At 33.4% G+C, this 25,775-nt stretch overlaps 1 protein-coding gene across 1 annotated transcript in view; it reads left to right on the forward strand.

Moving 5' to 3' along the window:
* Positions 1-24,806, forward strand: part of LOC113499241 (aryl hydrocarbon receptor) — a 113,135-nt gene extending 88,329 nt beyond the window's left edge. The window contains exons 3-9 of the mRNA XM_026879638.1: positions 12,227-12,321; positions 14,791-14,880; positions 20,305-20,514; positions 20,803-20,990; positions 22,007-22,113; positions 22,349-22,490; positions 22,586-24,806. Coding sequence (XP_026735439.1) covers positions 12,232-12,321; positions 14,791-14,880; positions 20,305-20,514; positions 20,803-20,990; positions 22,007-22,113; positions 22,349-22,490; positions 22,586-23,363 — 1,605 coding nt within the window. The 5' untranslated portion in view covers positions 12,227-12,231 and the 3' untranslated portion in view covers positions 23,364-24,806. The remainder of the gene's footprint in view (positions 1-12,226; positions 12,322-14,790; positions 14,881-20,304; positions 20,515-20,802; positions 20,991-22,006; positions 22,114-22,348; positions 22,491-22,585) is intronic.
* The last annotated feature ends 969 nt before the right edge of the window (positions 24,807-25,775 follow it).

The raw sequence follows: 25,775 nt of genomic DNA on the forward strand, positions 1-25,775 counted from the left end.
AAGTGCTAGTAATTTATGAATACTTAATATGCATTAGTGCAACCTTTAATGCCAATTCATCATTCTTATGTTCTACGCAGGCTTACAGTCAGTGTAATAAGCTCATCACTCTTGCGGCCTGTTAATATGGTCCTCCGGTACCGGCTGGCCTTAAAACCGCAGATGTTTTCTCGGCACAGCTACTAAGTTTAGATACGTTTTATTAGTATTTTTATATAATTCAACCGTGGATTTTTACTAAAATAAAAAACAGAAATCATATTAGTATTTGCACTAAGGTTTTTTCGTTCCTTGTCTACATATTTATAGGAAGAGACGTCTTTGCTAAGTATTCAAGTGGTTCAATTACAGGCTAAAATTATTGAAGTCAAATTTTAACACTATAATAATTCGAATTAATGTACTGCAATGTATATGTTCAATATTAACTAAGCCAACAAATTGACGCGTATCTAAATCAGTCATTCGAAATTCTACCAAAGCTGTTAAGGAATCCATTAACAAACATTGAAGTCGAAACGTAACAGTATTTCCCACCCTTTCACATTAAAACACCGTAAACACATTTACCGAATCAAAAGCATATTAAATAAGTAATAATACAAACGCATTTTATAAAGGTGGACGCACAAAGCCGTGGACATACCGAGATGTGATAATATGGTCCTTTTTTTGGTCCTTCGAGCATCGTGACCCGCCGGCTTCTGTGCACGCGACCGGCTCACATGCCTGCGATTATAAAGATATTTATTTATACTTTTATTGTTTATAATATTTGTTGTTTTAGTGCTATGTTGTTTCAAAACTATGATGTTGAATGAATTATGTTGAATGTAGCTGCATCCGAACCAAAGAATCCTTTGAATTTAACGTTTAAAGAACTATATTAAATAATGCAACGGTTTACTCACTCATTTTATCGGGAGTGCCCGACTAGTTTCGGACCGAAAATTTAAGTACCGGCCAAAAATTGTCACAGTCTCTTGTGACAACGGAATAAAAAATATGAATTCACTTTGTACGCTGCCATTATCATAACTCTCTAAATGTCGTTACACGATATTCTATGCATGCTACATTTTGTTCCAATCAGTGTAGATTGTGTAGATTATATTACCTATTGGACCAGAATAAGACCAAAGAAGAAACGCAGAAATGCAGAAATGCAGAATGCCGTCCATAAATTGGACAATATTATGAGATAGCTAGTCTTTGAATTACCTTGTCTTAGAACTTGATTAAAAAATACATAAAAAATCAATGACATTTTCACACTTTGTGCAACATTCAACAAAAGCATTTTGACAAATAAAATCTCCGCCATATAAACCCTCAACACACGAGTGTGAAATCAGTATATTGATAAGCTAACGACCGAACGTACCGGGATTCTCGGCCGGCTGTATCAATTAAATGGACGAAGCAATCTCAACACTTTTAAATTGAAACCAAAGCGACATTGGTACACCTCGCTCCCGTAACGGGTAGTTTAATTAATTAGCCTGTGATCGATGGTGTTCCAAATAGTTTGGTCGTTTCGTACGGATTTCGTGTTCCGCTGAAGTCCTGATTGAAGTAAGAGATTAGTTTGTCTTAGTTTTTCGCTGCTAATTTAAGGTTAGTGTGAAATAGAGGCTTGTTTTTGAAGGACATTCTTCATCATTGTCTTGATCTTTTTTTGAGCTGTGGTTTTATTTTTATTTTTTCATTTATTTATGCCCCATCCATAGGCCTCTTTATCTTAAAATTCGTCTAAAATTATCTTCTTCACTAACCCCTTTCTAAAACTTTCAGGTGCATCTAATCTGCCTTCAAATGTCATCAACATCGCCGCTAACTTATAATAATATCAACCAAAACCAACTGCCAAAACAATTAGAATATACTTAACAAAACTCTGCTAATTTTAATTCAACATTCCATATTCCGTACCCCACATTGCCCCACAAAGGCTACAAACTAACCCATTCAACGCCACGCGTCTGCTCCCCGTGACAGCGACCTATCAAATGAGCCAATCTCACGATTACCGCGCCACTGACGTTTCGTTTCACGCAACTGACGTCGACAGTTGGCCGCATAGATAATGTGCCAACGGTTTTAATTGGCGTTATGAATATTGATTTTGTCGTAATAATTATTATTATGATTTTATAAAAAAAATGTATGAGTAATTTATTAGTGTTTTATACTTTGAACTGGTTTTAAAGGTTGTGCAGGTTATATTTTTATGGGAAAAATTGTGTATGAGTGTCAACCATGTAATTTTATGGTCTAGTTATGCATTTATGTATCATAACTTTTAATATTGAGGTGAAAAAATATTATAAACTTATAAGGAAATATGTTTCAGAAAAGGATGCAGAGAAGATATTATTGGTTGATTTCTAGAGTCTAAAAACAAACTATTAACTACGATCTATTGTTATCTAAATTTACTTAAATACCTCTGTTCGTGAGGTCAAAGGCCTACACTCTACACCCTTCAAAGACCATTAACCTTTAACCATAAAGTATCGATATTTAGGCCAGTTTTTTTTTAATCCCAAGACACCAATAACGGGCGCACAAGATTTAAAATATTCGAAACATTTACAAAATTGTAATTTTAAATTTAGAATAAAGGGTCTTATAACTCTTCGGGATTCCCACAGGGAGCGTCGACGGCAAATGATTTAAAACCATTTTGCTCCTTAATTAAAACGAAATGTAGGATCGTTGTTCATCCCTTTCTTTCATACGAAATTTTAGGGAGTGACTATTGTCGTCTCGTTTCTTCTAACTGAAATTACTTTGTAGTATATTGAGACATCTTGGTCTGCCGTGATTTATTGTGAGTCGGGAAGAAATTTTATCAATATGTTTACTTAAGGAATTAGTGGTAACTGCGTCACGTTTAGCGATTTATGTTGCTATGTTAATTCAGTATTGATATCACACTTTATGTTTATAGTTTTAAAAGGTTTCGGAACATTTTTTAGGCTACTTTCTATTGTACGGAATCGTGTTTTTTAGGAGTCGGTGTCCCTTTGATTGTTTCCTGATTTACGATGTAATGTTAACAACATTATTTGTGTAGGCACATCATTTACATACGTGTACAAATGTAGGGTTTTATTTTGAATAGTATCTCATACACAACCAATAAGTAACAAATTTTAAATTGACATACCGAAGGTACATGTTTAACTTTTGGAATTATACTAACTCCGTAATCTAACGTTTTTTTAGCGCCTGTTGTAGGCCAACTGGTCTACGAAAAATAAAAACATTATGAATTTTTAATCTTGAACCTTAATGGAGATCTGTGAAAGTTTAACTTAAGTAGGGTTCTCGTTTTTTTAAGCCTTAATTTTTAAAATTAAAATAAAGGTAGGAAAATATCAGTACAATAATAGAATTACTAAACTATTAAAAAAAAACATGAAAACTATTCCATCCTGCTTAAAATATTTTTCTTTCATACTTTCTTCCTTAATTTCTTACCTATTACAATGTAATATTTTCATAAGATAGCCATAAAACAAACAGAAAAAGAAAACAAAAATCAAAAGTTCCAATTACAAAACTTATCCGACCAAAAAAAAAACAAAGCTTTGGAACGCGGCGTCGTCACACCAACCTAATAAGCAAATAAGCACGCTTGAAGTATCCTTACCTAATACCAGCGTGACATTATTGTAATAAGCAGCGTGTCACGCGAGCGGCCGCGTGACGACTTGTCCCGCTCAAGTGCTAAGATTACTATTTATTTGCATGTTCTTGTATGTTTTGATAGGGATAGTGACGTAATATACGTTTTTATATGTGATTGCCATAGAGATCGTAAAATGTAGAGTTTTAGCTACAATAAAAATTGGGTATTTTTACTAATTTAATATCTAGATGTTCCGTCACATAGATTTCCATAAAACATCATATTGTTATAATTATATTCGTTGACGTATAAGTGCCATCATCTGACGCGTTTTATTTTTATTATACGTTTAAATTAAAATACGTAACCAACGTTTTTTTGTCACATATAACTAACCATCGTAGCTATTTAGCTTGATATTTCTAACTATTTTAAAAAACTGATGACTTTCTGAGAAAACAGAAATTACAGTATCTATATTATGTTCTATGAGGAATATGTTCAAAGTGAAAAATTAAGAGCCTTAAACTCATTTTTATTTACAAATTAATAATCTATCTTTTACCTTACTATGAAGAATTATCTAGTTAAAATAACAACATGATTGTCCTATAAAACCTACAATTAACATTTTAACATCACAATTTTTTTTGATCAACCGCTGTCCAGTATTTCACCTTTGCCCGGGCATATACCCCACATGTCCAGTCATTAAGAGGTCACGGTGCGCTACCTCTGTGTGGGGTTCGACCACGTGCCATATGTGAAACGGTTACAGCAGATGTGCTCCCCAAATTATACGTTTTTAATTGTTTTTCGTGAATTATGATGTGTTTTTGTTTCTTCGTTTTTGTGGGTGGACTGTTGATTGAGGTTTTTGATGTTTATGGCGTTTTAATGTGATATTACAAAGTAAAATATACAGAAAATATTGGAATATAGAGTATGCTATAATAAGATTACAAAGTTTTCATTTTTCTTTATCGGATCGAGGCACAATAGATACCTAAAGAGTAGTTTCTATAAAATCATTTTTTATTTTTTAACACATTTTTAGACTTACACCGACTTAGACTTAGAACGATGTCTGTACTTTTATAGACTTGAACCTAAAAGGTTTTCAATGAGATAACTATTTACGAGTTCCTTTGAAATTATGGTATTTCATTGAGTGTAGCTAATATAAATAGGTAAGATTTATATTCTTGTTTTTGTGTGGTTGATGAAAATCTTTACCGCTTGTTGGGATTCGAACCTATGACCCGTGACTTGGCAATCCAACAGTCTCACCACTAGGCTGTCGCATACCTATTCATGGCATCAATAAAATTACAAAACATTAAAAATACTAAAAGACGATAAGAAAGATGCATTAAGTTACCAAGTTAATTTTTAACCAAAGCTCTAGCAAGTAACTAAGCATGTCACCAAAAAAGTTAAGCTTGAACTAAGTTAAACTAGAGGCGGATTATGCAACGTTAACCGCTCGACTTGAGTCGGTAACTTTATGGTTAGTGATCACGAACTCCTTGTTATGGTCAACTTTAACCAACGTCTGTTAGTACCGAATTAACATATATTTTACATTGACAAATATGGGAAATATTCTGTAATGCGTTGGAAGATATTTTTGGTCATTTTTCAAATTCCTATTAATTTAACAAAAACTTTTTTAAATTACATCAATTCTGCAGCTTCTGTAGTGATATTTTTACAGGAATTTGAAAAGGATATTTTTTTAGAAAGTCATCTTATTTTTAATTAGAATTTCATTACATTAGAATACCATTTATATCGTTATAGGTTTTCGTTCATCTACGTAGGTATATCAATTTTACATATTTTTTTCTCTCTATTAAATATTTATTTATTATAATATTTATTTATTCAATTTACACACAATTTAGGACGCCACAAACAAAACTACGATTTAAAACTATAACCACTATCTTCTAACACGTTTAAAAGCAACATTAAATTGTTTTTCAAATCGAAACACTAACGAGTTACAAAGCAACGCAAGGCGTTCTATTCGCACAAACATTCTTACATATAACAGGTCAGTTGTCGGCAATAAATCTCACGCACAATCACCAAGACATTGTTTATGATGTGTTTATGTAAACCAGTCTAAATAGTGGAGGACACGAAGAGTGCAATAGTTCATACTTGGGTTTTACGGCGGTAGAAAGGTGCCTGTGATGAAAAAACCGTATTGAAATTGGTACAAGTGTTTAGGACACGCTTGTGCATACAAGACGAAAATGAGAAAAATGAAGGCGGATATAGAAGTGGTTAAGAAACTTCTTTTTGGGTTAATAGAACTGGCTTTTAAATATGTATTACTTTTTTGGTAAAAATATGGCCAGTATTACTTGTAGAATAATATTAAATAATGTTAGAAAAATCGGTTTTCACATTCAAAAACTATGATGGAATTAAGCAGCTAACAAAAACGTAAATGCTTTGCAAATATTACGCTCCTTTATTTAATATTAATTCAACAAATTATTATCTTCCATGTGTGTGCAGGCATAAAAGTAATCTTAGACAATTCAACGGTACCCTACGCATATTTATCAGGATTGCCCGACTAGTTTCGGACCTAACTTGAGTCCTTATTCTTAAGTCCGATCCCGATAAATACGCGTGAGTAAACCGTTGTATAATTACTTCTTTTATGTCACTTTAAAAATGACAGAATACAAAAACCATCGTGGTTTTAGTGGACTGGTTTTCGAACCTTTCAATATGAAATTGACAATAGATAAACGTGCACTTTTAACTTTATCAAACATATACAAAACTAATCGCAGGTGATCCCACCAAATTAACTGCACATTATCAAGGTTCGCCTAAAATCGCAATAATGAAGTCAGCCATTCGCAATTACAATAACATAACGCTATCTGCCGTATGGTAATAAGCAGGGAACACATTGCTTGCACCTTTACATCCGATGAATATTTATATACTGCGTATAAATACTTGTGTACATTACAATATTTGCTTGAGGCCTTAATTAAGGTCCAAGTTTGTTTTTTGTTCTTTGATAATTAATATTATGATTGGTAAGTGACACTTATAGACGTTTTGTCAATTTGTTTTTGCCTTTTTAGTAGAGAATTTGGGCTTTTAGGCTTGGATGTTTGGTCCACAATGTGACACTGTCATATTATAAAACATTGCTTTTTCTAATTATGCGTACAAAGCAAATCGTGAACTATTTTTTTTTTCAATGCAATTTCCACATTTTATTGCTTAAATAAACATCAGATTACTATTATTGAAAGAACTTTATAGGAATATTTCCATACTTTCGTTACGTAGTGCTTGTTTGGAATTCAAAGAATGAGAAATCTCATAATAATGCTCTTTTTTCATGAGAGAATAGTAAAAGTAATCAAAGATCAATTAAAAATTGAATAAATTTAAACAACAAAAAAACTATGAATAAAATATTTTTTCAGTAAATTACATTCTTAAACACTAATAAAATCTATTTTAAAATTAGTGACGAAAATTAAAAACTAAAGTTAATTAACAATAATGCAGCTAATTACGTACTAAACATTACCGTCCATCATTGCATGGAGATTGAATGTGACAATGAAAATGTATGACAAATAATATGACACGCAATATTTTTTCAAATTTCCTAGAATTATTATTAGTATTTTTTTCTTTGAAATTTTAATTACGTTTGTATATGGTATTAGAATGTCCGTTTAATTGAAATGCAATGTAAATTCCCGCGGACAATATTATTAGCGTAAATAGAGTACCTGTGTTTGAATCGTAACAATAATTGTTAAAGACTGCAATAATAGGAGACGTAATTCGTCAAATTTTCGTCATATTTCAAATAAGGTGATATTTTTTGTGAGTAAATTAGGAAGAAAACAAATATCTAGTATATTGTAATAAATGTTATTTTATATTTTTGGATTTTTACAATTCACATGCTAATTTTCAAATCCCTACTTTAAATATGACATAATTATTAAAATATGTATTATTCTGCTACTTTGTAAAGAAGTAGGTTAAGCACAAAAATATACTATACAGTGAGATTACAAAAAGCTAAAAATATTTACTTTCAAACTCTAATTTATTTCAATATCTAGCCAAAGCCCAAAACTTATAACTCACAATAACAAAACTATGTTTTTTTTTTCAATTTATAAACAGAAAGGAAAAAAATATTCCCGATAGTGTAATGAAATGACGATTATAAAGGGTGATAAACCGGCGCGCATTCGATTAGTGACGTACCTAAAGACATTATCGATAAATCGGTAAATCCATTCGATTGCGGCCAACGCTATCTTGATCTGCGGGTCGCAAAACAATAACTTTGCGCTTTTTATTAAAAAGTAAAATGTATTGCAAAGAAAATAATGGAAGCATTGGAATGAAATAATTGCAATTGTTTTTACTTTTAATGGCTGTTTCTGGTTTATATTTAAATTTAGATTATTAAAAATGCATATTCATAAATTATAGTTGTAAGTGGTATTTAAGTTGGTCTTGTTTTATGTAAAACTTTATGTAACATTAACATATTTTTTTGTGTTATGAATTACTAGTTGTTGCTCGCGGTTTCGCCCGCCTATGTAGCTACAAAAACATTACCCTTCCTTAACGAATTTGAAAAGTCTGTGTGTAAAAGCAAGGTGTTAGTCACTTTTATCGAAATCGGCCCAGTAGTTTGGACATGAAGTGATAACAAAACATATGCACCTACACATACACACACTTACATACTTTCCTATTTTATGTTACTCGTGTGATTTTAAGGCTTGTAGGTATATTTTATTGTATTAAATAACGAAAGTTGATATCCTTTCTTACCCATTTAGCTTTAGCTTTAGCATAGCTACCCATATTTTTGTAAAAACTCTAATTATTTTTTTCTCAACAGTACGTTCTGCTATATGCTATGCTCACAATTACGTTCCAAACGATTCGATAAAAAAAATAAAACCTTAAATCACAGCCTTTCCCTGTTGATGCAGTTTTAGCGATGACAGATATAAAGATAATTATAATTAGTTAATTAAGGTCTTTCGTAACTATCTGATTGAATAACAAGTAGCTATAATAGTTTTTATATTTTGTATGTATCACTTTTTACCTACTACCTATTGATGATTCAAAATGAAAGTAAAATAACTGGTAAAGTGCTATTCAGACTCGCGACACTAAATTAATTCGTACAAAATACGCTAAAGAAAACTAATTTGCAAAAAAAATGGTTCCTTTACTTAAGCTCAAATTTCATTTATAGCATTTGTTGCATAGCATTTTTGTTGAATGACGTATATGAAATGAAAATTACAATGAGAAAGTTCACATACAGCCGGGTGACATATGAACGGACAGATGGGCAGAGAGCTGAGCCTTATTAATAGGCTTCCGTTTAATAGGTTTCCGTTTTTCGATTTCTTGCCTTCATATATTTGTATTTTGTTATAAAATTAAATGCGTGTCTGTTAGCCAACCACTTATCGCAGAAAAAGAAACATGAAGGCTTTAAAGTTACTAAAAACAACACCCTTTATATGACAAGTTATCAAATAAATACACCTTTCATACTTTGAACAAAGTAAAACTCCTCAGATATAACATTACGACACAAAAACACAATCAATAATAACTCATAGCCAGCCAATTGAAAATGACATCGATAAAGTATGATCTATCGACATAAATCTATCGATAGTATCGCGTCACTAGCGTCCACATGGTGTCTCCCAGCGTCGATAATTGGCCAGCTCGGTCGTAAAGTGTGCCTTACCGGTGGTGACAACACTACAAGCTTGTAGAGAATTATTATTTATTTTATATTGGCATTGGAAGGGGCTAATCGGTAATGGAAGTCGGTCAACCAATTAAAAATTGTTGCCGTTTGTGCTTTTTCTTGATATTCTAAATTACTGTTAGTATTTATTTAAATGATGTTTATGTTATGTAACCCTTAGAATACTTTTAGGTTTGTTTAGACATGGCACCCATAGAGTCGCTTTATTGTTCGTCAGTCCATATGAGTGTCGTTCTGTCAAGTTTCTAGTGAATTCAAGGCTTCAATGTATAAATCATATTGGTTCACATTATTAAAACCCCATTATTAACACCTAAAAGATTCTGGTATTTTGACGATAAACTGACTGAATCTTTGACGATAAAGTGACTCAAACTTGAGTGATTTGCTAATTGATTTGATACAATTAGCAAGACTCTTCAGTCACACTTGGACTCTTTTTATATCGAGCACGTCGTGTGTGTGACAAGTGGGATTAGCTTCACTCGTATCACTGAACTAGCTGTTGCCCGCGACTTCGTCCCCGTGGGTTGAAGATATAAGTTATGATTTATACCTGCCCTGTTTTTTTTCACATTTTCCATTGTATTCTTGCTCCTATTAGGCGCAGCGTGATGGTTTATAGCCTAAAGCCTTCCTTGATGAATGGTCTATTCAATACAAAAAGAATTTTTCAATTTGGACCAGTAGTTCCTGAGATTAGCGTGTTCAAAGAAACAAACAAACTCTTCAGCTTTATATATTAGTATAGAGTATAGATTTGACTACACAAAGGAACATGGAAAGAAAATAATTGCCCTCTACCTTACCATATGAAAATTGTACTTTTAAAGGATAGTACCTACAACCAAAAAACATACCTCTCATTTACTACTTCTGTTATCTCATTTTCAATCAACAACAAAACTATTTGGAGTTCATATCTGTAATGAATACGAGTTTGTATCGCATTTGAGTCAGTATCAACGAAAATAATCGTTCTGTTGTGACCTACTACTACTGAAATTACAGTTCTAGGTATTTTTTGTCATTTTCTATGTTTTACGTTATACCTGGACGGTAATACCTAACTTGATGCATTTCTGAAGCAATTTTAGTATGTTTTTTTTTCGAATATTTATTTGGTAGGTTCATCAACAAAACAATTTGTTACCTCATTCCAAAAGCTATGGCCAACTGACAGTGGTCCGATCAGTTAATGTCAGTTGCAGTTAGTTTGATAAAGACTCTCTGATCAATGTCCGAAAACAGCTAAATTAAGGTTTTAAATAAATTCAAGAACAAATTAAGCTTTTTGAAAAAGTGCGCTCACTATATGCAGTGTTTAGCATTACAAACTAAATAAAAAGATTATTTCAAACTTATAAATATAAAATTTCCTCGCCTAGTCAACAGAACACACCTAATAATGAAACAAAACGCACACAAAATTCACCTATAATCTCATCTAACACAACCTCTTATACCTATGCAAACAACACAATCAAATAAGGTCCAAATTCCTTTAAAAACTTCTACAATAATCCCTCGGTGTGTCGCAGCATCCCCTGCAATGAATCGAATCTGATTTGTCGCGGAAGCCACGCCCCTTCACTTAGCAAAGATATTCAGATAATAGATTTATATGTATACGGTAGATTATACGCCTACCGGTGTTAGCGAATGTGGTAATTATATTATTTATGCTAATATTTGTACGTATTACTTAGGTTTAGATATGTATGGGTTTGGGCAAATATTTAAGAGATTATGAGAGAGTATTATTCAGATCGTACATTTTTCTGGTACATCAACGTTTCGAGGTGCAAACACTAGGTTAGATCATCTAGTAAGGCAGTATTACCCTATGTTTGGCCGCTTGCGCTCTTGTACGTCTGTCCGGCACTTCTTGATCAGCTTAATCACCTTGATAACTAGGCAGTTGAAATTCATGAATTATGTATTTCAGTAACTGCTGTAATAACAAATTATAAATACTATTTGACAAAGGTATTTCACACCTTTAACTTATGTTGGGAGTAATGCGAGCACAACTGCAGTGCACGCATACACCATAATTTATATAGTTTGTTATATGAAAGTCGTAGAAAAACTTAATTAAAGAGTTTTTAATTAGATATGTCCACTACCATATCAAACCCACGACGCTACTAACAGACAATTTCCTGACAGAAAACCCGCTTTTCCCGTCAGCCAATCGAACCGATAAAACATCGTTAAAATCGCCATGACCTACAATAATTATAATTTAATATAATTATAAATGTTGCTTTATCTTTCCATACCACCTTTAGTGTTAATTGCTACGAATGCTTGATAAAGGCGCGTCTTTGTAAATATCACAAATAAAATAATTATTATATATTTTTAATTAGCAGTTATAGGTGCATTGACATCACTAGGTTGGGCGCACCTGCTTTTGACAGGAAATAATAATACAGCGGCTACATAAAACGATGACTTTAACCTACTATATCAAGCGTAGTTATATATATATATATATTTCGTAGCAATACTCGTAGCATTTCAAATAGATTACGAAATATTACGGGTTTGGCTACGGCGTAGTATAATATTAAAATATATAGCCAGATTAATGTGGATGTGGACTAAAAGATTCAAAACGCGGTATAGATAAATTCCTACACTAAAATTATATTTAATTGCAACAAATAAATTAATGATGTTATAATATTCTTCCTTTTAAAAGTAATTAGTAATGGATATGTTTGAGTGAGCCTAATTAGATGTTTTTATTGTTCCAGTGGTCATGCATAAGGAAAAAGAAGACATCCATGGTCACAGGAGGGAGCACTCGCCCTACGATCACGCTATGCCAGACGGGGAAATGTTTTTACAGGTAAGTGTTATAATATACTAAGGGCCTGTTTCACAACTGCCACATAAGTTCCCGTTAAATTCTTTGACAGTTTTTTTATACAAAGAATGTCAAATTTTTCAATTTATATGCCAGATAGCCGCTAATTGGTGTTTGTGATACAGTCGCTAAGTTAATTCATTTTTTATCTCTTAATTAACATAAAGGAGAACAATTTTTAGCTTCACACGTTTTTTATTAGAAAATTGCTATAATAGAGGGAAGCAATATGATGCAAGGGAAGCAAAATGTTACACAAATCTTGTATTATGAGTAAAAGATAACTGATAAACCTACTCATATATCATAAAAAAGTTACAGCTAGACACAAAACAAATAATAGTGCATAAAATCATTTGTCCAGGGTGGGAATCGAACTCACGACCTTCTAAACAGCAGTCACGGCCACTAACCGCTAGACCAACAGGCCAGTTAAATACTACAGTTACCAACACTACCCTAGAATTACGTAGTAACAACAAAAGCCAATATTTACAGAAGCTACTGAATTACGATACCATTAAAGTTAACCTCTGACCTTCGACGTCAAGGTTACGTGACCTTGAGAACATTGTTACCCAAGTTTTTCAATTTTATTAACTTTTTCGATTTATGCGATGCAATTGTCTGTCGTAAATTGGATGAATTTTGTGTCATTACGTTCTATAAGTCGTATTTTAAACTGACTGCATTTGAAGATATTATTTTATAAGTTAGCACTTAGTTTTGTATATACTGTTATTTTTCTTAGCAGTACTCTTGCAAAGTTTAATTTCGATTAAATAAATTGAAAACATGAAAACTTTTCACTCGTGTCCAAAAATCTCTCTCCATTTTTGGACAAAACGGAGCCCTCCGACTACAAAACACTTCGCGTTTTTAGTCGAAAACGAAAAATATAATCACCACTTAATTTCAGATTACCAGTTTTCGTAATTGACATTTACTTGCGATGTTATTCACCAATAGTACTATTCTTTTAATTAAATAAAAAAATTTAACTTAATTTTAACATCAAAATGTGGTTTGAAACTAAAAACCCTAACTTAACTGCACAGGAATCGAACATGATACCATAACTTGTAAAGCCACTGACAATAAGTTGTCGTAGCAATAAATTATAGTTAGTTAGTAAGTATATAAATCAATAGGAAGTATTGCTACTATAAATACATAAACACAACAATGCGCTTATTTTCCCTTCTCTATTTAGTTCGGTCTGTTTCCATTTGTATACGAGACGATATTTTGAATAGTCTTTGATTAAAGAATAACCTACTAGAGAAGGTGCCAAACATTGTCTTTGTTATCAAATTTTACTATTCTATAGAGGAATGCTGATTACAAAAAAAAACTTATTGTAATGTTGTACTTATCCCAGCTGCTTCTCTATTTGACCCAAAGATTGACTGGTAGATAATGCCTAACCTCATTGTGTCCGCCTTATGCACCAAAATTGTATTTGAAAGTTTAAATAAATAAATATTTTAACTTATTTTTATACTTTTGAACTTATGTCTTACTTACCTCGACAAGCCGTTGCCCGCCTTCTACAAAACGAAAATGAGCCCACTTCAACATAAAATCGGGATACAATCATATGGCATAATCCTCGTCATAAACTATCTGTATGTTTCATCTAAATCCTTTCAGTTATGCGTGAAAGAGGAACAGACATCCATACGTGCAAACTTCCGCGTTTAGTATATAAGTACGATGAGTAATGCAGAGCTATCTACAAAATAAATCAATTAAAATATTTGTTTGTCGTCGACGGAAAGCCAATGGGCCCGAGCCGCATTTCTCCGTCCAACTCGCCTCGTAACTCACTATGTCTGGCCGAGGAAATAACTACGAAAGACTTTAGAAACGTCACGAAAAACTTAGCGAAGTCTTTTGAAACACCACGAAAAAGTTAGCAAAGACTTTATACCCGACGGAATAATTTCGGCGAAGGCAGTAACTTTTGTTTTGTCGCGGAATCGGTCGGGAAATTGCTTTATTTTGTTTCGTAAAACTTGTGTAGGTATTGAGGTATATTTTTGTATTAGTAACTTTAATAGATACCTACATCTAAGTTTTTTTTTTTGAACATTAATATTATTTTAACAAATATCGATACTGAAAATATAATAATGGACAGCCCTTGTAGAATAGTTATATTCATCTTACCTTTTGTTCTTCGTTGAGCTCACCACGCCAAACGCACTGTGCGCGACGTGTCGCGTGTTCGATATCCGCGTAGGACAAGCATTTGTGCGATCCACGAATGCTTGTTCTGAGTCTGATTTAAATTCCTTACTGCGGGAGAAGTTTAAAAAAAAAAGAAACGAAAGCACATATTTAAAATTTAACAATGTCCACAAAAGTTCGAAAGGTCTATGGTCTAGGTCTAGGTCTAAACGGTCGAGTTTGAGTCTGCGAGTTAATGTATTGTTACTTTTATTTCAGGCCCTCAACGGTTTCCTGATGATCTTGACTTGTGAAGGCGAGGTTTTCTTCGCGACGCACAGCATCGAGAGCTACTTAGGCTTCCATCAAGTAAGTACCTGCCTCTAAATGTCCCTGTGTTAATATCCATGTAGAAAAGGATCAAGCTTTGGTCAAAGACTGAAGGCTAAAGATTCCTGTACTAAGAAACTAAATCCTTATATCGCGAGGGATTTCAAAAATGAATGACAATAATAAATCACGTGTGAATATTCCGCTATAAGATTTTTTACACCAGAACTTTTAATTTTTCGTCAAAGTTTAAACAATTTATTAAATAACTTCATCATTTAAAATTATATCAAAGCACCAAAATTATATTTAAAGGCATCATAAATAAAATGTGAAAGATTATAGTTGAAAGCCACATAAAGAACTTATTAACAACTAAGGCCAGAAACACTCACAAAAGTGAAAACAATTTCACAAAACAAAAAAAAACACACGAAAAACAAAATATTTCAAATTTAGTACACACATATTTTCCCACAAATTCACTTTAATTAATTACATTATTTCCATATAAAAATTACCCTATTTTCCTTATGAAAGGCCACATTAACCTTATTAATCACTTACCATGAGTGAGATAAGGTTTTCACGAAATTTAATTATTCATAAATAAAAAAAAGTGTGCTATAAAAATATTAATTAAGTCGCGATAAGTGAGCTTTGCGGTCCTAGTACCACCCTGTGTTATCAGTGGCACCTTTATAGAGCTCCAACGAATGGGTTTGTAATCTCTCTGGTATTTACATATTTTCACGTTAAGTGGCGGTGGGGGTTAAGTGAACCTCCTATATAGCCTTCGAACTTGGGTATACTTAGCCAGTAGGGATCTTTGACCTTATGTCTTAAAAATGACTCCCGTTACTAGCTGTCTGGTTCTAAACGATTCTTGTTCATTTAGTTCTTAAACGATGTTTTCTTTTCTCTATACTGAGTAAAATAATAAAATAAAGCTACTGTCTAAACTTAGTTACTATACCTCCGCAGTATTCCCGCAAAGAATTGACATCATTGACCCAACTTATTACCATTTTGAAAACTCCGTTAATAATAGGCGAATAAATCAAATCCACTCCCAACTCCAATTTCCTTCAAAACAACCTAAATTAACATATCCACGGAATCCCAAAAAAATATTAAAACAAAAACTGCGACGCATATTAAAACTGCTCGTTAACAAATGCCCTCCGCATTACAGCTAATAAAGTCCCCGATGAAATATTGCTATTAGAATGTAAAAACCCCGGTTTTCGACCCCCCCAATAAAGCTTACTTGGCAGTGATCGTATGCGTATAAATTTTACGTTCACCCTTCACCCCTCTTTGGTTTTGTTTATGCTCAAAGCGACCGGGTAATTCGGTTACCTGAGCAACATTAGTTTTGGCAAAGATTATGCTGCAGATAGTACAGTCACGCTCTTAATCTTCGATGCCTTTAGTCTCCCATGAAGCTTGTCCTAATACTTCTATAAGTAAGCCATTTGAGGAGCTGATGGCTAAGAAATTAAAGTTATGCGAAACACTGTGCAGAAGTTTACCAAGATTACTTCAAGCCAGTCCATTTGCCAAAATTTTGTCGAAATACGCTATAAGCTTCTCCATGGCTACTCAATGTAATTGTGAAAATAAGTCATTTTATTACTCTACTATAAAACATTTTAGTACTGTGTATGATTTTAATGTTAACACATTTCAAGGTGGAATAATAATGTTAAAATCTGAATAGCCATCAAGGTTTAACAGCAGTCTAGTATTTTTATAACTTTTTTGATGTTACTTCTCATCAGACATTTGATAAGGCTTAAGACTTTTTCGGAATATGTTTAAAAGCTAGTAAGTAAAAAAATGTAACCTATAATGAAACTAATTAATATTGTCAAAAATAAATAAGCACCTATTAACAAGAAGGTTGCACTCAATCAAGATAAAAGTTTTCTACCTATTTCAGCGTCTACCCAATTAGTCCATGCCACACAAAGTGCGTAGGGTGGGCCGCGATTAAAACAAATCGATTTATAAATCATTAAATCGGTACGGGTACTTGCCACTTCCTGACATTGGCGTGGCACGTGGCAAACTGAGCCGAGCTTTAATGAGCCCGATTATACGCAGTAAAGATTGCCAGAGTAAATATTATTGTGGAAATTAAAACCGCTTGTATTAGCATAGAATTTCAGGTAAGGCACAATGTTAGGTGCTCGTAAAAATATGAATAGAACGAGAATTTCAATTAGGTGAGAATTTGTTACATGACCTTAAACTATTTAATGTTCTAAAGAATCTCACATTACACAGACTAAGTCACAAAACTTTGACACTTTTGCATCATTTTTGTCAATCTACTAACATTTTTTTTCACGATTTCTTTAAGTCCAACTAGTCTATACTAACTATACAAAACCCACGAAAATTATCTAAAAAGAACCCAGGTGTTTAGTCCGAAATGATATGGTACATCAGGGTGAATTTCAACAGGTCCAAAAAAATCTTCATTTCCGTGGATTTTTTATTCTTCAACTTTAGAACAATAAAAAATAGTGTTTTCTCAAGTTTTCGATCAGATATGCAGTTTTGCTTAATATCTAGCAGATAGCTTAAAAAACTAACGAGATATACAAGATTGAAAATTCCGTGCCACGGCGATGAAACATGCATGCACGGCAATGAAACAGGCGTCCATGGCAATGAAATGTTATTATAGTGTACAAGATTATTTAAATGATAAAGTTAATCATTGAAACAAAAATAAATACTATTAATTTATACGCAATAATAATAGAATATAATGTGTAAAAATCCAGTCACACATGATATTATTTTTATAATATAACTATAAATAGATACATTCCTGTCTAGTGGCGAAACAAACATAAGTCACGGAAATGAAACACGTGGCCACGGCAATGAAAGGAAACTGTTTTAGAAGGCACGGCCATGATATTTTTTTCATTCCCGTGTATTTTTTTTCATTGCCATAGCAAATTTTGTCCACGGAAACCACGGAAATGAGAGCACGGCGATGAAAATCAAGGGGTATAATTCAATTTACTAAAAAACTGGTAATAATTCACAGTAATGAACACTTTACAAATAAGCTAAATATAAATGGCATTGTATTGAATGCTCAATCGAGATTAAAAACTTATTGAAATAGAAGTTAGACCTATCCACGGCGATGAAAGAAAAAATGTCCAGTACCAAAAAAATTGAATACTTTTAATTATAGCTCGAAAACGCAGGCACGTACACACGTCGTTCCTTGTCTAGCCTTTCGACGTTACTTATATGCAACGTTTAACGCAAAACGGGAGCGACGCAAAACGTTAGAATATGCAATATTCTCAAATATGTTTAGGACATGGCGATGAAAGGTAGTTCTGGGACAAACGGTTTTTTATTAACCATACGTTGTATTGTGTAAATATTTGAATAAATGTATTCCGAGTCAATACTCTAACTATTCACGAACCAAATAAAACTAAGTTTTAATATAAATAACGATACATTTTTGATCAATGATGACTTTAATACATCAAGGTGAGTCGTGGACAAACACGGCGATGAAAGATTATGTGGTTTAACTTTTTTTTTTGGAAAACCTATTAATTATATTAATAAAATATTTAGTGCTACAGATAGATTTTTATGTCATCTACCTAAAAAAAAATGTTAGAACATTATAACAATGCTTTTTAGTACCGATTTCATCGATGCCACGCAATTTTTGGGTCCGGGAAATTCACCCATCAACATACCTCGTCCATCATTAAACTTTACAAATAAATGGGCAAACCAGATGCGAGCAATGATACAAAACAAAATCTAAAATTCGTAAACCAAACGCATCGAAATCGTGGGGTGGTTTGAATAGGAATATTAACTCCAATCCACGCCAGGTGGTTGGCCAACACTATCGATCGGTAATGGTCTGGGCTCCTTCGTAACCACAACCAAGATAACTTTTATTTGTTACTATAATTTCTGTTGTTTGACTTTTCGTTTTTATGTTGTCTTGCTTAGCGAGTCTTGCGAGTTTTGTGAGGTTATTTTCCTTTGGTTAATTAAAGCTGATAATATTTATGATATTCTAGTTCAGTGCTGTATAAGTTAAGCTGCTTATTGCAGTTAAATTGTGACTTTCAAGTTAAAAGCTTTAGAATTAATACCATGCTGACATTTTAAATTCAAAATATGAACTGAAAATGGTATTTACTAAATATGCTTTATAACAATTTATAATAATGTTAGCCTATAGCTGTGTCACAGGTGGGCAAAGGCCCATTTACATTTAGATAACATTTTAATAATTGTATTAAACATTTTAATTTTCATTTAGATATAGAGCTATGTTTTTCTTTTCTTGACGCACATAAAAATGGAATTCGTAAACAATATCATGATTCAATCAAAATGCTTCATCATGATAAAAAAATGCGCCCTAAAGTTAAATCGCAGCTAATCAAAACTTTCTATCTCCCCTACCAAAATAGGAGACGTATAACGGCAATAATTTCCAAAAGTATAACAAACGAAAAAAATATATACAAAAACGACAACATCTATCAATATAAAACTACAAGGAAAAATCGCCAAAACAAAGGTGTATCAACAAAACATGATTCCGTAACATAGCAACCCCCTCCCCAATGAGAACAAAAAGCAATTACCTAACAAATCATCTTTTGACGTTTAATGCCAACGCAATATGTTGTTACTCATACCAGCCCCATACATATTTTACAAATTCATTTATATATTTAGAGGGGGCCGAAGTTCATGCCTTGAGTAACCCTATTGATTATCAATTAGTTTTGTACGAGCATCATATGCTGTTGCATTATCCACACTATTTATACGGTCCTTTGTTATGTGGCGTGTATGAAAATGTGTGAGGATACGTCACAAACAATTTTGGAACATATTCTAACGTGGTCAAGGTAGTCATTAGCTTGTGGTAGGTCCGGAATTAACACGTCCATCTTCGTTACAGATGATTCTTTAATGATTGAGCTTCGAATCGATTTCTAGGGCTCGGTGTGGATTATTGATTTACGGGTTTATTGTAACTTGCTCTTTTGATGTAGTTAAGCATTTATTTGTGAACTAATTATCTTGTTATCGTTTGATTTAATAATGATGATCAGACGGAAATTAAATTGGGTTTAAATAACCGGACTTCTTCGATACCAAGTATGGTACGAACGTGTGCTGTTATAATATGAACATGATTTGCAATTACGCGGTGCGTAATGTGCGTATAATTTATTAGTAGTTTTTGTTGCGATATTAATACAATCGTGCGAGAATTACTGTCAAGTTTAAGGCTCATTTGTAAACATGAATTAGTTATTCATTAACGTCTCGTCAATCAAAGGAATGATGGTTGACGTTTAATTGATTTCTTCGCCTTAGTTTTTACACAATAGAGTGGAAAAAATGCCTACTAATCATAATTTTCTTTTTCAGTCAGACATCGTCCATCAGTCAGTTTACGAGCTTGTACATTCTGAAGACCGCGAAGAGTTGCAGCGACAGATCCTTTGGAACTCCTTCCTGCCTCCAGAAGTCAGCAACCTGACGTTGCAAGACGTCCTGCGTCCGGACCGAGCGCATCTTCTAGAAAGGAGCTTTACTGTCAGATTTAGATGTCTTCTTGATAATACTTCTGGGTTCTTGGTGAGTTGTTTTAATGCCGCTTTATTCTTCATATATATTTTTCAATTACCTGTTTATTGTGTGTTTTAAGCCACCATAATATACAATCAAATTTTGTTTGCACGTTTGTTGCTTTTAATGTTTCAAACATTGATTTCACACACTCAACTTAACATCAAAAAACTTTATCGTTATTACTGTTATTGTTGTAATTGGTGGTGAAAGAAAATAATTTGAAACTATACTGTGAAGATTCTTCTAACACAAATGATTAGATCGGAATAACTGAATAAAGTTTAATTTCAACAGAGGCTTGACATCCGAGGTCGTATCAAAGTCCTTCACGGGCAGAATAAGAAGACAGAGGAGCCGCCACTCGCGTTATTCGCGATATGCGCGCCCTTCGGACCCCCCAGCCTTCTCGAGATCCCGCAGAAGGAAGTCATGTTCAAGAGCAAACACAAGCTCGACCTGTCTCTAGTCTCAATGGATCAACGGTACGAACATTGCCTTATTTATAAGCGTATAAGATTTACACGGAACTAATACTATCGTGAAATAATCCTTATAATCCGGTAGATATAATCTGAAACAATATCTGTCGGAATGAAGCAGTGTTTATAAGGGTAGTTTCGTAACTAAGAATGAGGTGGGTGTATTTATGCGCTATATTATATAAAACACTCACCCTAAACTTGCCTACGCAGTCTTATGAGGGAGGATTGATATGGCTCCTTTGTTACTCCTTTGCCTTATACCCTGTCAAAATATTGAACCAAAATTCTGTGTTTTACTATATCGGAGTTGTGTTATGTTATTTCGTTATTAAAGAACATAACCTTTATATCTTGATCAAATACCAAGGCAGAATCAATTTGTTTTTATTGCATTAATTGAACATTTTTTTTTTGTGAACCTATAAATGAACCAATGACCACTGCTCATAAAGACAAACATTGCAATGTGTAATTATAGAACGCTAACTTTCACTTCGAAATTAAAATCGACATCAGTTTCGGAAATACACTTTCATATAACAATGCCTCATTTGATATAATTAAAAGGCAATAAAAGGTACCGCAAAATATTCAAGAATGGTGGAAAAACAGATGCAATGCAGAATTTGGGTTCAAACTATTTTAGGAACCATATTATAAAAGTGATAATTACCACTTAAACAGCAAGAACAATTGAAGCCCTAATGAATGGGCATGCCTTAAGATTAACAGGACGAATTATAGATAATTTCACAATAGATAAATGGGTAAATACAAAATTGAATTGAATTCAAGAATTTAATGGCAAATTACTTAACAGTGTCTCAGCATTCATTCCATTAGAGTAAAAACGTGGTACTTTTACTAAAATGTTTTATATACTACCTTTTTCATATACTACTATTATTATTGGCAGGTTCATGCTAAGAAGGCAACAGATGCATCAGGATAGAAAAGAAAACAAAGAAAAATCCTTTTGGAAGTCTATGTTATAATGTGAATGCGTTTTGTTTCAGGGGTAAAATGCTGCTAGGTTACACGGATGCCGAGCTGGCGAACATGGGAGGCTATGACCTAGTACATTACGACGATCTAGCCTACGTCGCCAGCGCTCATCAAGAATGTGAGTTACCTAAAAGTCAATAAGTAAATTAGCATATTTACAATTAACATTAAATTACTTTATTGTTATTAATTCACTCGCCCAAATATATATTTTTAATTAGAATTTATAAAATTTAAAGCAAAATTAATAAAATCGTGCCACAAATCTATATTTTTGCCCATTTTTGGGAGTTTTTTCACCTAATTCTTTAAAAAATCGACAAAGATTTTGTATTGAATGTGTTTTGTTTCAGTATTAAAAACAGGTGCTTCCGGAATGATCGCATATCGCTTCCAAACTAAGGATGGTCAGTGGCAGTGGCTGCAGACATCCTCCAGACTAGTCTACAAGAACTCCAAACCAGACTTTGTTATTAGTACGCATCGGCCGCTCATGTAAGTCCTTCATAACATTATACTTTAGCCCGTAGTTAAGATACTATGGTTATGACTTAAACTGAGTCACTGATTATCAAATTTATCAATTTCAGGGAAGAAGAAGGGAGAGATTTACTTGGTAAACGAACGATGGACTTCAAAGTGAGCTACCTCGACACCGGCCTAACTAGCTTATACTTCTCGGAAACCGAACAGCTCTCTGGATGCGAGACAAACGTTACTACACCTCCAAGAACCGCAAGGAGATATAAAACTCAACTCCGGGACTTCCTCTCAACTTGTAGGAATAAGAGAAGAGTCCCCACAACTCCAGCACCTCCACCAGTGGACTATTTAGCAGCAGATGCAGTAGCCGCAGCGTACACGAATTTAAATGGAGCATACACAGCTCCTTACGGGGAATATCCACCAGCCCCAACATTACACTATGCACCGCCACCTTTAGACGACAGATTCCTAACAGCAGACAATCTCTTCCATCAGTATAAGCCACTATCGTACCACTACACTCCTTACGCGCCCAACGGCTTCTTAGAACCAGCTCCGCCGCCTGGGTATGAAGTCGCGCCGGCCTATCACCGACCACCTTCGAGAGAGTACACTTACGTGGATAGTAGCGGGAGGTACATGAGTCCTGTGACGGGGCAGGAGAGGAGGTCGCCTTCCGTAGTGCCGGGACCAAGTCCGGCCGGGTCGAGCAACTCGGAGCAGGAGCGGATGCAGCAGCCGCAAGCTTCGGAGATGCCGCGCCAGACGGTGCTCATGTGGGGCGCCGGCGGGGCGGCGCAGGAGGTCCCCGTCGAGTACTCCCCTCCACAGGTTTGGCGTTACCATCCATCGCATTACCATACCGCTGAAGCCACTCAGTAAACTCAATATGTATACTTCCTAAACTGGATCGTCGAAATTTTGAATTTTGTATTAGATGCCAATTTAAATTGTTATTTAAATGAAAATTCTTAATAGATGATCGAAATTATCGCAATCTTTGTTACCAAGATTTATTTTCTTATACCTCGCTCAGTGGTGAGACCGCATCGGTCTTTAGGTCTTCTCAGACTTAAACAGGGTCCTTCCAGTATCTTTGTAGATACGTCTTGATGTATATTTATAATTCGAGAATTTTATCCAAATATATTAAAAGATAAGCGTTTTGTAGAATAAATAATACGGATCACGCAACGCAATGTTACACATTATAGGTTTAGTGATTACTTTGTAAATATTTTGAATAGATAGCTTGCTTTGTATGGGGGTTGGCCACAATGGTTCCTTTTGAATCATCAATTAAGTTGAGCCAAGCGATATTGTTTCATAACACTGGCGACTTGTTAAAATGGTCAATTCCTTAAGATGCCTTGTTTATATGAGGATCCTTATCTAGTTCATCTAAATTATGTTCATTTCAAGCTATTTTATCAACCCTCTGTATTTAATCTAGTACTGGTTTGAATCCTTTATATCTGGTTTACCAATTAGGTGCATATTATGAATTGTCGTTGTATGTAAATTGTTGTGTATTATTATAATTTGTTTTACCATTATTGCAGGCACTTCACAGTACTTTAAGTTATGCGGCAAGCCTCGTATAAACAAGGTACATATATTTTTAATTTCGCTTCTATAAATACAAGGCGAAATGTCAATACTTCTTGAATTATGCAATACATATCATTATTTAAGCACGCAGTTATAATCACTTATCACTTAAAGCAGTCGACCATTTTAATTCGAAATGTGATTCGGTTAATTCGTGTGTTTTATTTAAAATGAAAAATCTGTCTTTAGTAGCCAAATTATTGTAAAATACTGACGCATCTATTGTAAAAAAAGAAGAACATTATGCAAAAAGGATACAATCATATTATTTCTTATAGAAGTGAAACAAAATTTAAATTAAGATTATCCGATTTTTTCAAATGTACGAAAGTATGCAACAATGGGCTTATTTTAACATTCATCGATGATTTGATAATAAGTAATTGTTTTTTTTTTAACTTAAGTAGCAGATTTTCTTTGTAAAATGTGCCCATTGTTTAGGCTTTTTGTCTTGCTTTTGCACTGTCTTTTGTTAAAAGGTCGACTGCTTGCACTGCCGAACCAACGCAATGAAGCACTGTAAATACACTACGCGTGCCTTCCACATACTTCTTTTGTTTTTTCTTGTACACATTTTTTAAAGCATACTCTATATGAGAAGACTATATCAAAGACAAGAAATAACAATGGATCGATTGTTTTTGGAGCCATATTGAAGCTCTCAATTTGAAATATTTTCGTCTAGAACAAAAGTAGAAAAAAAAAATTATGTTACTTTTTTGTGTTAAATTATACTCTTTGCATCGTTAATGTTTAAATTATGACAAGAATTTCGTCATTTTTTCTTTAGCATATAAAAACTCTTTCAATCAAACTCTCTCGTCATATGCTCCTTTAACTTTTTAGTTCTCAATAAGAGTATGCTTTAAAACTACATAATATGTATTATCAATATATTCAGCCCGTATATATGTGTATTTCGTTGTGCTCCAGTGATCGGCGTTGGTACGGCAACAGCGACTCGCGTTCAAATGATTCTTCCGCCGTCGACTTAGTGATAAGATAGCATACAATTAAATGGTTCGTTGCGAAAACACTCTTTTTTTGGAAAATACAAAATAATTGTAATTTTTAGCGTAAAAGGGCAAAGCACGATATTCCAAACGAATTTTTGGAAAAAAAATAATGAGAATTTTTGGAGTTCCATTTTATCGATGAATTTATTTAATAGTTAATGTTCACACAAAACAGTAAAAAAATACTTTTTTTTTATTAATAAAGTTTTTTTTTCTTAAAATAAGTGTTCTTCGCAACGTAATCAATAATAAAAATATTTCGTCTTCTAATTGTATATTAAAAATAGTTTTGTCGATACGGGTCGTACGACTTTAGGTTTTGTATTGTATCGAATCTTGTCGATTTTAATCTTCCATTGTGTGACTTTCATTTCCAATATAAAATAAGTAAAAAAAAAACATTTTGAGGACAGTGCGAAAAGGTTTATCGAAAATCGTATGGACCAGTAACAAAAAAAGAAGTCTATCGATTTTTTTAATTGTATCGAGTTGGCTTCGTTCGAATTCTCTGAATCGATTTATAAATTAACTTATTTAGCTGTCGATTTATACTCAAAATTAGTCACTTTTGATGCGGAAGGAGTGTGATGAATTTACTTGTAAAATTATAGCAAAAAGTCAAAACTATTTCACTCGTTGCTCACTTATTATAACAAATATAACAAAA

Source organism: Trichoplusia ni, chromosome 12 (assembly GCF_003590095.1).
Source record: "Trichoplusia ni isolate ovarian cell line Hi5 chromosome 12, tn1, whole genome shotgun sequence".
In the NCBI taxonomy this organism is placed as follows: domain Eukaryota; kingdom Metazoa; phylum Arthropoda; class Insecta; order Lepidoptera; family Noctuidae; genus Trichoplusia; species Trichoplusia ni.